Raw genomic sequence first — 16257 nt, forward strand, 5'->3', positions numbered from 1 at the left:
CTTGTGGGTGCACTAGCCAATGCAGAGAATGGGCTCCACATTCTGGCACTGCACTGCTGGACACCCAACAGTTGGCAGGATGAGTAGAGACGCTGCTGTCTTAAAAGGTCCAGTAACAACAGTAGGAAATGTTTGAAAAATATGTTCTATAATTCTTGAAGCGGCCCTGCTAAGTTAAGAGTGGGGATCCCATAATTTGACATGTGAGTGAAACAGAACAGTATAATATATTCTAGCAAACAACCTTGTTGTATGGGATCTCAGATAATTTTTCTGTCCTACTGATTTAAGAATTCATAATGGAGCCATCAGTATCCTACATCCAGCTGACTTTGTCTCCTATTTTACTAGGAAAGTTTCTATCCAGTATATTTGGAAGGCATTATGCACTTGTGTGGCTTGTACAGTCAGTATGACAACTGAATCTTGTGAATACTATTTCCGCCATGTTCCCGTACGTGAAAGTTATGAAGTCAAATATGAGCGCAGACAAGAGAAGCATGAAAACTTGCGCAGAAGGAACAACATAACCATGTGCCGCCTGGTGGCTAAACGCAAGAGCAGAAATCCCAAGGAAACACTCCAAAGCCCACGACAAAAAGAGTTCTTCAGGAGAAGAAATTTAATAGCGGAAGAGCAAGGAAAGAAACAAGTGAGGTCACCTCCTGCCACAGAAGCATCTCTAGTTCTTGAGAACAAAATGGAAGATTTTGCAGAGGTATCAACTGGAATGTTTCAGAGATCATCTCCTACAATTCAGGTAGTAATTCAGACAGGAAACAGGGTTTATAGTCCAAACTTGACATGTTGAGTACAGTGATAATTATTTCCTAGTAAATATATTAGGATTCCATTACTCTTGTCCAATTCTTATGTCTATCTGAATATTGTTAGGCAACAGCATATGCAAAGCACCAGAGGCGTAGCTAGGTCAGAGTACGCCGTGTGCACACTCTGGCTTTCCCCCCCAAGGCCCCCCCGCGGCGCCCCCCCCCCCCGCGGCACTTCATTCCACTTACTTTTAGGAAAGGAGCAGGCCGAAGAAGCCTGCCTGCGTTGCCTGGGCCTGGTGGGAACTACATTTCCCAGGAGCCCCTGGGAAATGTAGTTCCCACCAGGCCCAGGCAACGCATGGAAGGCTTCTTCTCTGGGATGTTCCATTCCTAAAAGGAAGTCAGGGGGCAGTGGTGGTAGCTGCGCCGCTGGTCAGGAATTACTTTCTGCCCCGGCCCCATCGCGGACTAAAATCAGTGCGCCATGCGGTTAGCGCTGCACTTCATCCCCTAGTGGCTTCGCCACTGCAAAGCACTGCTTAGTACCTAGGACAGTGGTGGTGAACCTTTGGCACTCCAGATGTTATGGACTACAATTCCCATCAACCCCTGCCAGCATGGCCAATTGGCAGAGCCCTATCATCAGCATAGCATAAAATCCCGCTTTGAGTGAAGGGTAGAGAACATACTTCCAGACTTCTGAATCTATGATTCTATGAAGTACCTGATCCCATAGCCCGTCCAGTTATGAAAACAGCTTATTTTAGCAGCTGTAGCACATTATCCATACAGGCATTTGTTATTCGGTAGGTTTTTAACCTCCAAATTCCACAAGATCCAGGGCACAATCCTTTATAAAAGCAGCCACAGGAGTCTGCAGTAATGATGACTGAGGTACAGTGGATTGGTTATCGGTAAGATATGTAGGTTATTTACAACCACTGTGTTAACATAAGATGTTGCAAGTCAGCATTAATGTTTTATCCTTGTTCTGAACCCTGTTTCACATGACTTTGAATTTGCATACCAAAATGTAAACTGGTAGTATATAGACAGAGAATTTTCATGTTCTTACAGTGATGCAATCATATGGTTAGTTGATTGTGTACCCAAGAATCAATTTTAGAACATATTTTACTGTACATAGTTCAGTGGCCAGTTGTAGTATAGGAAAATGTCTACACTTATTGTGCATGCCTACACAAATCTGGAATATTATCATGGAGAAGTAATCATTTGATTACATCAATGGACACCAAAACTCAGTCTATGAACCATCAACTCATTCTAGAATTGGATGAATGTAGTTCATTCTGTTCCGTAATTTTAGGATGTAAGATGTACTGGTTCACATCTTCCTTGTGATCCACTGCAAATTTCTGTGAACTACATGTTTGTGGAGGAGTATATGATGTACATTTCAGTGTACATTTTATATGTATTCCATATACATTCAATTATGTGCCTCATTCTGCACTTGCTTCCATAGTATATCATGATAAGCTAGTGTGGTGTAGCTGGTAGATCTGGAAGACCCAGGTTTAAATCCCCGCCTGCCATGACAACTTGCTGAGTAATCTTAGGCAAGTCACACACTCCCAGCCTAATCTAATTCATAGGGTTATTGTGAGAATAAAATGGAGCAAAGGAGAATATATCCAATGTATGCCCCTGCCCATAAAAATCTGGGGCATGTCCATGGAAATGTGCAAAAAAGAGAGAATAATATCAGTATTATGTCTGTAAAATAGAAAGTCACCATCCATTGCTTCACACTGAACACGAAGTCTGCCTCCACAGTCTCTGAGCAATGAGGAAGTATGAGCAACATGTTTATAATTATTTCCTGATCTGCAGCACAATCAAACCTGATTATTTGCACTTAAACCTCTATAAAGAGGGAAACCATAACAAGGCGACTTTTAGCAACTGAAGAACCTTTGGGACAAATATAAATGAGAAGAAGCATGCTTTCAGATAGTATGTGACCAGATAATTTAGAAGTTTAAAGTCTAAAATAAACACTGTAGATCTGTCAAAGATTAGTGCAGGTAGCACCTGTTAGAAACCTGGCAGCATCATTTTGCACCAATTGTAAGTTTTGAACACATTCCACAGGTCCTTTCCTGCCAACAGAAATGATACACCGGGTACACCAGGCATCTTTATTATCGTGCAGAATGAATGGTTAGGCAGATGCTATATAAAAGTGAGCTGTATAGTAAATTCTCATTGCCATTATTAGCTTTCAGTCACATGGTCTTCAATGAATAAGCAGAAACAGATTGCGTATAATAGGCCCAGTTCAGAGAAAGTCACTCAGAGAAAGAAAGTAAGTTTTCCGTGGAAGTGGGCGGGGCAATACAGTTGTGACTCAGTTCATTAACTTTACTCTGGATAAGGGCTAGTGTGCTTAAGCCAAACAAAGGACCATTTTTATTTCAGGTATCTTCCCACCTTTCTCTCAGCAAGTCTGTGGAGCAGAGTTCCAGTGATGTGTTTGTACATGGCAAGTTCAATTCCTGGGAGGTCTCTTCAGAACACAAGGCCACTGTGAAGGTTTCTATAAGCTGCAAAGGTAAGCAGAGAAGCATAAAATCACTCTTCTATTTAGCAAACAAATTAACAACCTGGTTCTGGAATCAATCATTTAATGTCCTTTCATTGGTTTTAAAATGTTTCAGATGCAAGGGCTTGCATTTTAGAAGACTTTAAAATGGGGATAATGGTTGTTCTTTGGAGTTTCCGTGAGCAGAGCATAAATCACTGAAGCCTTTTTAAAAAGTTGCAGCAGTTTGTAATGGAAATAATAATTTCATTTGAAATATCAAGTCATATTTAATTTCATCCTAAATGTCCATCATTCAAATGAATTTACTGGAATGTCTTCATTGTTGTGTTTCCACAGGTACACAAACCATAAATGAGTCCAAAGTACTGAAGAAAAATTCAGGCCAACAGACAGAGTAAGCAAGCATATTCCATTCTTTCTTGGAGCCTTGTGTCATTCACACAAATGTAATATCCCACTGGATATTTGTGTATTGCTGGATAGAACTGTGTACCGAATTTATTTGATGCCAAAGCCTGAGCCATTCTTCCCTTATTTTTGGATCTTTATTACTTCTATTTTTCCTGCAGAAATAGTCCCCACCCCTGGCTTCAGAGAATTATTACAGACTGCCATGGCCAGGAAAAGGAACAGTGAGGGATGAATATTCCTTCATTTCTGAAACCAGCAGGTGATAGGAACATGTCCCTTTTGTGTTAGGGCCTTGAATTGAGTTGGGGTCACCTGTGTTTTCTCCGTCAAACACAGAGATCCTTTTTATAGATACACTAGGAATCCTTCTACTAGAAACCTAATATAAATTGGTTTTCTTTAACACTTTTGTTTGATTTGGGAAAATATGTTAACTAAAAAAAGCAGCTTGATAGATAATAGCCAGATAGTGTGTGGACTCATTGGCTGGTTCAGACGTTAGACCAATAGTCAAAATAATTGTTTGGGATCTGTTTGTTGCTCTATATATGTGCTATTATTATCTAGATCTTATTGATGTAGTTAAATACTGATAATGTCTTCTCTGTCTTGACCAAGTCCTGTTCTCTTTCTTGTTTTCAGCTGTGGAATAACAGTTTTAGATAAGGTAAGAAAAACTAGAAAATGGAATTGGAAGTCAAGAGCGGACTAGAAAGTGAATATAGCAATGGAGCAAGTCATGCTAAGTGACTTGTAGTGTTACAAGCGAGCACTGCAGGGCTGCTCAGTTCAGTGGAGCTAACAATGGGCATTAGCTGACCCATTGCATCGTTCCCCAAACCAGAAGAAATGCAGGAAGAGACAGTAGTGACCTAACATCAGCTACCCTAGTTGATGAGGGTTCTAAGCCAATTAGCCCCTGGGCATTGGCTCTGCTTGCTCCCAGCCAGCAGCAGCCTTCTAAGGCTGTGGCTCACTGGGAAATCTGTTTGTATGTTAAATGACCAGTCCTCACTGGTGGGAGTCCTGTTTCATAAGTCATCAACAACTGACATAAACCATAACCAAAAAGGGTCAATAAATGCAAGTATTTATAAGTTAGATCAGTGCATTGTATGAACCCCCTTAATTGTATAGTACACCTGGAGTCTCAGAACAAAAGGTGAACCACAAATTATGAAGTAAGTAAACTGTTAGTCTTTAAAGTGCCATGAACCTCAGTGGGGGATGGGTGGAATCCCTCACTGGACACAGTGAGGGCGCCTGTTGACGGGGATGCCCACCAAGTGGCAGAAGGGTACCCTCACCAATGGTGAGGGCATCCACACTTCCGGAGGCATGTCATGTAGCTCAGTGGTGCCCACACTCAAAAGTGCAGGTGGCTGCAGCACCAATCTGGCATGGAATTGTGTTCTGATGGGGGAGGGGTATTCGGGGGCGGATCCAGGGGTGGAGCTCATTGCAAACAGCTTCCACCTGGCTTTTAGCCCTTGTACACAAACTTGTGCCATGATTTTCATTGTGTAAGTTCCTTTTGCCTGAGGGGCTTCCCAGAGGCAGAAAGATTTTACAGTTTTCCTGCTACGTGTGCCACTTGGGAATGTGCCTTCCCTGGCCACTGTGTTCCCTTTCCCTCATCTAGATTGGGTTGCAAAAACCACCTACTTCGCTGTTTTACCACATGATAGCATGAACATGTTTGCAAGAAAATGTACCTTCCTATATGTGTAAATCGTACATATAATCAGGGTTATATGAGCACAAATTAAGAAATCTTATGCTCTTATTCAGCATGAGTTTGATGGTGGATAGTAGTGCAGTAGGAGCCTATTTCTGCTATCTAACTGGGACCACAAAACAGACTCTGCAGCTTAAGTGGTATTTCAAGGCTGCTGAGCCATGTGGTATCTTGGTCCCAGATGTGCTTGGGGAACGTACATTAAAATTGCAAGAAAATTCTGGATTATTCCCTAAACTAATAATTTTACTAAGCAAGAAGTCTTTGACTTTAATTACTGTGTCAGGTATCCTAGATTTACAGTAGTACCCTATGTGGTTTAACTCAGAAGTTCTACTGTATTCACTAGCGCTTACATGCAGGTAGATATGCTTAGGATTTCACAGTTAAACTACAAAAGGTCATGGAAAAGAGCAATCCTAACTAAATCTACTCAGAATCCTGCTCCATTTAACAGGTCTTATTTTAAGGAAAGTGTTCTTAGGATCGTCAGTGTAAAATGTGCTTCTTCCCTGTAAATGAGATGTTCAAAGGCTCACAGATTGATGCTTAGTGCTCACAGGAGTTGCATATCCTTGGCAAGTATTACAATCTCATGTTAAATTCAATTAAAATCCTAAATGCAATTTATTTCTATTTCAGGAAATAATTCAACTTTCTAACTACCTCAAGGTGAGCAATTAAACAAATAGAATTGTTTATTAATAATACTGCTCAACAAATCTTCTACTAGGCAGACTATATTTATGGGGTAGTTTGCCACTGCCTTTCCAGTCACCTACACTTTACCCCCAGCAAGCTGGGTACTCATTTTACCAGCCTTGGAAGAATGGAAGGCTGAGTCAACCTTGGCTTCCAAAGCCAACTTCTGTAGGGGTAAAACTCAGGTTGGGAGCAGAGTTTTGACTACAACAGGCCGACCTAGCCACTGTGATCCATGCAATGGTTACCTCCAGGCTGGACTATTGTAACTTGCTCTATGCGGGCCTTCCCTTACGACTGATCCGGAAACTGAAACTGGTCCAGAATGTGGCGGCACGGCTCTTGGTGGGTGGCTCCTCTCGAGAGTATATCACCCCCGCAGGTTCAATCAGCTTCTACACTGGCTTCCAGTGGAATTCCAGATCACTTTCAAGGTGTTGGTGTTAACCTTTAAAGGCTCTTTGTGGACCTTGGGGCCCCTCATCTCTTTGGCGCACCATCTCCACCCTTTACATGTCTCCAGGTGGCAGGGCCTCTCCTCTCCGATCAGCTGAGGCCAATTTACTGGTGGTCCCTGGCCCCTCCATGACGCGGCTGGCCTCTACCTGGGCCAGGGCATTTACGGCACTGGCCCCTGCCTAATGGAACACCCTTCCATCAGATGTGGGGGCCCTGCGAGACCTTGGTGAATTCCGCAGGGCATGTAAAATGGTTTTGTTCCACCGGGCTTTTGGTGAGGCCGGTCGCGGATTCCTCCTCCAGGATGCCCCTGTGTTGCGTGCTGTTCCACACTTGGCATGCCCAATATAACTTCTAAATTGCACTGCTGCCCACCGGGCCTTAGGATCCGGATCAGCTTCACACTTTTATAATGGGCACTTATGCCAATGTTTGTCTGAGTGCTGCTAGAGTCTTTGTAAGTTGAACCATTTGTGGGAATTGTGTTTTAATTTACCTAATGTATTTTATGGTGTGTAATATAATGGCCTACTGTTTGTAATATTGTTTTGGCCTTCTGTACACGCCCAGAGCCCTTCGGGGGTGGGCGGTTTAAAATCCAATAAATAAATAAATAAATACACTTACTGACACTGGCTATTCTGTGCCATGGGGATCCTGGTAGTGTTAGAGCACTAGGAAAATTACTTCTGAGTGTTTTCATGGACAAGTTTTATTGTAAACCTAATTTACAACCCATTACTCCAAGAGTTTACCCTCATTTGGTTCTGAGTTTTCTCTGTTCAGCGTGCCTTATCACCTAGCTTGAAATACAGGAACCTTGAAGTACAGGAAGCAGTATTTATCATAAGGGGGAGAGTAGCACATAGCATGGGACCTTTGCATGTATTTCTATACTTGCATAGATTTTGTAGTTTCTTTAGCTTACTATTATCTGCTAACTATTATCAGTGCAAGTGTTGTGTGGGCATCTCATCCACTGATCCAGTGCACGAGAGAGCTCAATTCCTCTCCAGAAAAAAAAATCCCTCTAAATAGACTATTTTAAAATCAAGTCTGTTCAAAACTGTGCCTAGCAGTAGGGTTGCCACCTCTGGCTTGGGACATGCTTGGAGATCTCAGGAGGCAGGATGGAGGAGCCAGAGGAGGGCAGGGTTTGGAGAAGAAAGGAGGGATCTCGTCTGGGTATAGTGTCACAGAATCCACCTTCCAACGCATCCATCTTGGTTTTCTGGAGCAAGTGTCCTTGGCAGAGTGGCGGTTCAGACCTGGGTCTCCAGATGCTAGTCCAAAACTCTTTGCACTTGTAAAATCGCACTTGTAAAGTTATGGTTTTTTTCAACAAGAGAATGTAGCTCTGACAATAACACTGATCAGGCAAGAGGAAGTATTTTGTACGAAGTAGAAACGTCACAGCTGAGATTGTTGATTGTGAGGAAAATTTATCAGCTGAACCCAATGTGAGGATGGGCTCATGAGAGCTGGTCCCAGAACTGCTGCTGAATCTAAACCTTTATTGTAGAGACTTGGTAGATGATAGGGTTGGTTGCCAACAGGCCTGAAGCAAAGTGTCCTGTCCCTGTAACGGAGGCTTAATCTGTGAATTGGGCAGCCAAAGCATTTCATACGATGAAGGTCATATGATAAATAAAATCCCATTCAGGGACAGGCCATTTTTTGTGCCAAGCAGTTGGCAAGCCTATTGGAGCATATGAGTAAAGTCTTCTAGGTTGTTATGTACAGCACTGGTGCAGAGGGTCAGTGCCATGCTAAGGCTGTGAGTTCATGCCTTGGGTGGGCCACTGTCCTTGAGGGCATTCTACAGCATTTTAGGTTAGGTCAGAATTGTATAGAACTTGCTATTTAAGATGTTGTGTGTATGATGCCATCAAGCCACAGTCAAATTATGGCAACTCCATAGAGTTTTCAAGGCAAGAAACATTCAGAAAAGGTTTATTTATGCCTTCTTCAGCACAGCAACCTTGGGATTCCTTGGTAGTCTCCCATCCAAAAAGTAACCAGGACTGGCTCTGCTTAGATTTTGAGATCTGACAAGATCAGTTGGCCTGGTTCATTCAGGTCAGCGTTACAATGGTTGGGCTGCTTCATCCTATCTCAATGGCTGGGGGAAAACAGTGTTTATCTCTTGTATTTTTTGCCGTGTCTGATTTCTCCTAATCTCTTCAGGAGGCCCTGCATCGAGAGCTACTGCTGAAGAAGAAGTTGATGATCTTACAGGAACTTCTAGCCATGTTGCTACAGGCAGCAGAAAAATCTTGGAAGGTATATGATGGGCATTCTAACTTCTGTACCTAAATATCATGCCTCTGTCTTCTTTGGGGTGTCTGAATGCATGAGAGAGCAACTTTGTTTGCTATTTTAGTATTCTATCATGACAGGCTGCACCTGCCAACACCCCCCCCCCCCCCCCCATCTCTCTCTCTTTTTGTTTTGTCAAGTCACACTGACATGGCAACTCCATAGGGTTTTCAAGGCAAGGGATATTTGGAGGTGGTTTGCCAATGTCTGCCTCTGCTGCATGCCCCTGGTATTCCTTGGAGATTTCCCATCCAATTACTTGTTAGGGTCTGGGCTGAGAGTATGTGACTATCCCAGGGTTGCCCAACAAGTTTCCATGGTTTCCCAGATCCTAGTCTGACACCTTAACCAATACACCATGATGGCTCTTCTTTAGGCAACTATAAATATTAAAAGAAAAGATAGGATCCCAATCCTTCAAGGGACTTACTGCGTACCGAATATATTCGTGTATAAGTCAACCCGAGTATAAGTCGAGGCACCTAGTTTTACCCAAAAAAACTGGGAAAACTTATTGACTTGTGTAAGTCAAGGGTGGGAAATGCAGCAGCCAGCGGCACAGAGCAGGGCACCGCTGCCATTCCCTCTCTGCCCCACGGAGAAGGCAGCCGCCTTTCCCCTGGAGCAGAGGGGGTTCCCTGCTCAGCGCCCCCCGCCCCCCCACAGCGCCCCCCCAGTTACTTTAACAAACAGAGCAGGCTTAAGAAGAGGCCTGCTGCCTGTGTTCCCTTCCAGGAAGTCGTTTGGACTTGGTGGGAACTACATTTCCCAGGGTCTCCTGGGATATGTAGTTCCCAGCAGGTCGTTTCAGCCTGGAAGGGAACACAGGCATGGCCTCTTCTCAAGCCTGCTGCGTTTGTTAAAGTAAGGGGGGGGGGGGGGGCCGCGGGGGAGGAATCATTGACTTGCATATAAGTCGAGGGGGGCATTTTTCAGCCTTAAAAAAGGGCTGAAAAACTTGACTTATCCACAAGTATAGTAATAACTAAGTTTGGGACTGTAGCCATAGGTATGCAGACCTGCAAATCATGCCTCAATCTCTAGTCGGGATGTGCATTGCCTCTGCTGGTTCTCCATGTTCCTAGGTGCAAAAAGATGTATCTGATGCACATGAAAAATGCTGGATGTGAGACTGGAGCTGGTGCCAGAGCAGCTGAAAGGCACAAGTGGATTTCAAGTGCTTGAGTCTCTTAAAAAATATCTATACAAGTGCTTTATGTGCAGCCACTTCAGAACAACTACTGTGTGGGAAACAGCCACAAAGAGGAACCTCTATGTTGTTGATGGATTGGGTTGAAAGACATGCTGCTTTTTAGCAAGTCTTCAGTGATGTGAGATCAAGGCCAGATGAAACATTCTCAGAGTAATTTTCCCCCTTGCTACTTGAGTTACATTCATCTTCGTTAGTCCCAGTGATTAGATCTCCAGCTGTATGTTTTAGTAGCAAACAATAGCTGAATAGTAGTTTAGAAGGAAATATACATGGGAGCTGTGGCACTGGGAATGGGAAAGTTGAGAGCCAGTGTGGCATAAAGGTTACAGATTAGCATCTGGGAGACCTAGGTTTGGATCCCCACTGTGCCATGGGTGACCCTGGGCCATTCCCATATGATTGGCCTAGGCTACATCACAGGGTTATTGTGAAGATAAAATGGTGGAGAGGAGACTGATGTAAGCCACCCCCATTGGAGAGAAAGCTGTATAAATGAAATACAATAATCTATCCACAACCCCATGCTATTCCCCCAGTTGGAAATCCACAGCCACCCCCCAACTACTTTAACCCCCATGAGGGAAGAAAGACTGGTATGGGTTTTGTGCCTGTTTCCCCCCCCCCCCCTTTTCTAGGGCTCCAGAAGTAGGGGCATTTACATCTGGGGAAAGTTGTAAAGAAGTAGCCCATGTGCCATAGCTCCAGTCTGTATCAGGTTCTCTGTAGCTTCTTTTTGTAGCTTAAATCCACAGGTAGTAGAAATTGCCTCATGAATTGCTGTGGTGATGCTGCGATCAAGTGGCACCCAAGCCCTAGAAAAAAATCAAGATGGCTTTTCAAAATCAGGCTTGAACAGTTTTGAACATTTAGCCTTTTCATGCAGAAAAACTGTAATTCAAAATAGCTTGCCAGAGGGGAAAAATAACTGAAAAATAAGACCAGCAAGAGCTCTTGTCAGGTCTGAATAGCTAAGCAATACGCACTGTTTGATGCACTGTGGTTTGAGACTTCCTCTGTGAAACATTTCTGTCAGATTTACCAAGTGCAGAGAAAAGCAGCTTGACACCCATCTTGGCAGGAAATAGCTGTGAAACCTCAGCTTAGCAACAGGTGGGGGAATGCACTTTATCTCTGAGTGCCTCTGTGAGAGAAAATAGATTTCTCTGCAGCTTTTGCTTTTTTGCTTACCTTCAGGGAAAGAATGATCAGCCCACTGCTGGGATTTCAAAACAGAATGTAGATCAGAAGCTTTGAGAGTTGGTGTTCAGTCCTTGGAAATACAGGGAGAGAGATGAATTTTTTTTAAAAGAACCTCTTGAACATCACAGATGTCATCTCATATTTTCAGTGTCTCAGAATGCCTTGGAAAAACACAAATGTCGTGTTGAGGCCAGGGCTTAGGCATTGGATTCAGGTTTGTTTGGTTAAAGAAATCCTTTTTCATGTTTAAAAATTTAAACTGCATTTGTTATTGTTGTGTTTTTTAAAAAAAAAATCCGGAGACCTGCAATTGCAGGTTTGTATTTATATCCAATTTAAAACCTTCACCCACATCAGGATAAATTCCCTTTTTTCTGCTTGTTCCAGGATTAAATTTTTGCTTTTATCAGTAGATGAGAGTTAAACCAGCAGCATGAACAAAGAATGGAAAAGGCTTTTATAGCTGTGTGTCATTTTGCAGAACCAGACCACTGATCCTGATGTTGACCTGCAAATATTATTATACTTAGATTTAATCTGGCTAGTCTGTTCTGTGCTCCCCTCATAGATAAGGGAACGTTTCTTGCTAGTTTGTCTTGAGGGATCTTAAAGGCAGGCCTAAAAGCCTCTTCCTCTAACCAATGTCCAGTCTGTTTTTCTCTCTGTGATAAGAGGAAGCTCCAAAGCACAAAAAAAGAGTGGGGGGAATGAAAGCCTATTCTACTAAACCAGCAAATGCCAGAAACTGACTGTTTCATCCCTACTGGCACGTTGTTCATTCTTGCTATGTTGATATGACCTGGCTTAGTAGGCCACAACCTGGATTACTAACTTTCATGTGCTCTATCATATCACAAAGACCACCACAGACCTCTAATTCAGGCTAGGATACCAGCACTTCAAAGCAGCCAAGCACCATGGCCAAAGTAAATGTTTTGGTGCAAAGGATGGTATTTGCCTTTATTGGACAAAGGACCTAGGAGACCAACCCAACCAACCTCTGCTGAAGCCCTAGCAGGAAGCTGTATCATAGAAATGGTGTGAAGTGCCTTTAGGCTCATCTGCACTCCACACCACCCGAGATTTCAGAATCTCCTGAATTTTTAAGATCGGATGATCTTATGGCTGACAGTTTCCTCATGAGGTGTGCATCCTTACCTTTATAGACCAGAAGAAGCAAGCTTAATCAGGGATCTCTCACCATAAGGTAATGATTACAGTGGCACCAGCCAACCTATCAAAATGGAAAGCTCTCTGCAGGGAGATCCTTCATCTCTGGCAAACATCCTTGCCAACTAATTTCCTATTTCACTGGGGTTCTTTTATTCAGCCATAGCTATTTGTTTTGACTGCTTGAAGTTTGAAAGGCAGACTGAATAGCCATTGGATGTCATCCTAGGGTGGTCTCCACTCTTCTCTCACTACCCATATCTACAAGAATATTTTAGAAAACATCCCTTGCTTGATGTAGTTCACTCAGGGAAACATTAATGAAAGTCTTAATGGTTCATTTTTTAATTCAAAGCAGCTTTAATTTCTTACAGGTGGCATTGGAAGCATAAGAAGTTACTTCATATCTTCTGGTCAGGAAGTTCTTAAGCATTTCTTCGTTTCTTTTTTCCTTCTGCTGTTTGCCAAGTGACATCATGGAATCTGAATGTAATTTTACACGTTCTTTCTTGAGGTCTATTTGAGCCCCATGCCTGTAGCCATCAGAACACATGGTGCTCCCCAGTGAGGAAAATAATAACTCCCCAAGGCCTTTCAGATCAGGAAATAATGTCTGTTGGGAACTCCCTGAATGTCATGGTCCTAGTCAAAATTGGGCTCCTGAGGCCAGAACTTGCAGCTCATAAAGTGCTTGCAAGGAAAATATAACATAGTTAGGTCCAAAGCCAGTGTGCAAAAACCAATTTCCTCCCTTTCACTTTTACATTTCTTTTTAATGAATGGTTCTTCAACTCTTAGACGGACTAAGTAGATAAATCCCTTCTTGTTGTCCTTTGATATTTTGAAACTCTTTCAAATAATGAATTATTTGATCATTCCTTCCTAAAAGTAGCACAGTGTAGCAGGACTGCACCAAGATTCAGCACTTTAAATTGTCACCGATATCAGCATATACTTATGTACCATTGAAATAAATGGAACTTAGAAATGCTTCACTTTGACTGGACTGCACCCATAGGGTGGGGATGGGGAACCTACTGAAAACATAAGTGAATAAAGCAAAGTAGCCATGGGTCTTTTGTTGCTTTTGACAAATTGTTGCCATTTGGTGATTCAATATTTCGTACATTATGTATTTTTTTTCTGATAGGGTCAGATAAATGAAGATGAACTCAAGAGCAGAGTGAGTGTGTTGGAGAATCAGCTGCAGACTTCTACCCAGGTAATGTCTTGACTGAAAAGTTAAAGCCCGTTTCAGTAATTTCGATACCTACTTTAGGTATTGTAAGTTTTATATTCTTTTTTAAAAAAATAATGATTTTAATTGAATTTTTTGACAGAGATACTCCCTAATTAAAACAGTACATGTGACTCTACAGTGAACCAGTCACCCTTACATTAAAAACTACTTAAATAATGAAAAATAACTGAAAAGACTACTTGACCCCACCCAAAACCCTTTGCTGAATTTACCTTTAATATTGTACTGTTACCATTAATATCTAGACCAACGTTTTAAAAAGGGAAACGAAACAATTTAAATTTCTATCCCATTTCATGTAGAAAACATATATAATACTAGCGGGGCCCGGCCACGCGTTGCTGTGGCAATTGTCCTTCTCATCACAGTCCACAACCCACACAGATGTCCATGCAGGTCCAATGATCCCCAGCATAGCCTTTTGGGAGCAGCAGTGGCGTAGTGGCTAAGAGCAGGTGCACTCTGATCTGGAGGAACCAGGTTTGATTCCCAGCTCTGCAGCTTGAGTTGTGGAGGCTTATCTGGGGAATTCAGATTAGCCTGTGCACTCCCACACACACCAGCTGTGTGACCTTGGGCTAGTCACAGCTTTTCGAAGCTCTCTCAGCCCCACCCACGTCACAGGGTGTTTGTTGTGAGGGGTGAAGGGCAAGGAGGTTGTAAGCCCCTTTGAGTCTCCTACAGGAGAGAAAGGGGGGATATAAATCCAAACTACTACTACTACTACTTCTTCTTCTTCTTCTTCTTTTGGGGTGGTCAAATGGAATCCCTCTTTCCCTTTTCAGTTCACATTATTATATGGTGCTGTCTTGGTTTTTAGAATAAGGTAACCCTTTCCATTTCACAACGGAACTCTCCAGAGTGCGAATCCTGCTGTCCATGAGGCTGGTTGACATGCATAGTCCTGGCTTGGGTAAGGCAGAACTGGGGCAAGGAGGCTATCCCAGTCAGGCAGCAGAGGCAGGGTGGTGAGGTGCTCAGATCGAGGCCAGCTCCCTGGGTTTTTAAAGGGCCACGTGCAAAAGAAGCAGAGCCAGTAGTGTTTGTTCGCCCCCACCCCGCTGATTTTCTTAGAAGAAAAAGGCAAACTCCAGCTTGCTTTTAGTAAAAGAGAGCTGTGGCGAATATGGGTGAAGAAGTGGGTAAGTGGTGATTGGATGTGAGGGAGGGCAGAGTGAGGTGTGTGGGGATGAAGTGGATGTGTACGAGAGTATGTGTGTTGTGTGGTAGTACTGGGTGAGGCACAGAGAGTGAAAGTTACCTGCATGTGTGTGTAGGGGGGAACCCCACCTGACGTCTCACACGGCAAAGTGTGTATGTGTTTCACTTCCACTCGTATTACCTACCAGTATTACCTATTTACTGTTTTCACTGCTCATCTCTGGCCATCTGTGCGAACATTCTAAGGGCATACCAAGGCCTCAGGCCACAGACAGGCTGCACGAACATTCTAGGGGTGACAGTTAAACAGAGCCAGCTTCATGGCCTGATGCGCCAGGACAAAGACGTTTTACCTGGCTCAGGTATGGACTTTTGGCAATTTGAAGGTCCGATTACTTGCCCGCAACAGGGAGGGACATCATGTGAAAATTTGGGGGCGATCCGTCCAGCTGTTTCAACATTAGGGCAGGACCAACAAATGAATGGTTAGCTTTTTATATATATAAATAACCATATCTCTCTAACTTATTTCTTGGACTTAAAAGTAATTTACATGTAAATTCTGCAATCCTTCCTGATCATTCGGACCTACTAGTGAAATACTTAAGGCTGTTATGTGGCAATCCTCTTTTTAAAAATATTTAGCATTCTACTCAGTTACTGATCTACATTTCAACAGTTTCACTAGATGTTTTTAAGTTAACTCTGATGTTTTTCATATAAAATTATTTGGCATTTGCTGCAGAGGTGATTCTCTGTGTCTGTCCTTTGTATGTAAAAAGAACTCATTTCCATTTAAGACAAGTTCACCTTATTTGTTTCTTTGTTAGAGCATCCACTAGAAAAGTATAGTCATTTAGCTTCTGCAGGACCCTCAAGGGAATTTCCTTCATGATGATGTCTTTGTCATCCATCTTAAATGCTGATTTTCGATGGGCCTCTATGATATGATCTGCAGTGACTTTTGCATAAAATATGACAATGCTGCTACACAGTCGCATGATTTTGAATTTTTGGAATTTACTTGGTATATTTTTTTCAATCTTTCCAGCCATCTCTTCATCTTATATCATCATAAATTTAGCCAAGGCCAAGGCAAGCTTTCAAGGGATTTTGTTTATGTGCAACTTTTTGCAGTCTTGGGGCCTTTTCTCTAGTCTGATATTCCAGCTGAAGTATGGCTTATTCATGTACTTTAGATTCCGTTTGAACTGAGTCAACTCCTTTTTTCAAACCTTTAATTGTTTCCTTTACCACCTTTACATCCTCCTCCAACTG

At 42.8% G+C, this 16257-nt stretch overlaps 1 protein-coding gene across 5 annotated transcripts in view; it reads left to right on the top strand.

Annotated features, from left to right (window-relative positions):
* TRAF3IP3 (TRAF3 interacting protein 3) overlaps nt 1-16257 on the top strand; it is a 41369-nt gene that overhangs the window by 9653 nt on the left and 15459 nt on the right. For all 5 annotated transcript variants that reach the window (XR_007244641.1, XM_048498305.1, XM_048498306.1 and 2 more), the window contains exons 2-8: nt 352-760; nt 3219-3351; nt 3682-3739; nt 4399-4423; nt 6137-6166; nt 8843-8938; nt 13708-13779. Coding sequence is in view for 4 of the 5 variants with exons in the window: in XM_048498305.1 (XP_048354262.1) it covers nt 413-760; nt 3219-3351; nt 3682-3739; nt 4399-4423; nt 6137-6166; nt 8843-8938; nt 13708-13779 (762 nt within the window). In the remaining variant the exon portion in view is untranslated. The remainder of the gene's footprint in view (nt 1-351; nt 761-3218; nt 3352-3681; nt 3740-4398; nt 4424-6136; nt 6167-8842; nt 8939-13707; nt 13780-16257) is intronic.

This window comes from Sphaerodactylus townsendi, linkage group LG05 (genome assembly GCF_021028975.2).
Source record: "Sphaerodactylus townsendi isolate TG3544 linkage group LG05, MPM_Stown_v2.3, whole genome shotgun sequence".
In the NCBI taxonomy this organism is placed as follows: Eukaryota; Metazoa; Chordata; class Lepidosauria; order Squamata; family Sphaerodactylidae; genus Sphaerodactylus; species Sphaerodactylus townsendi.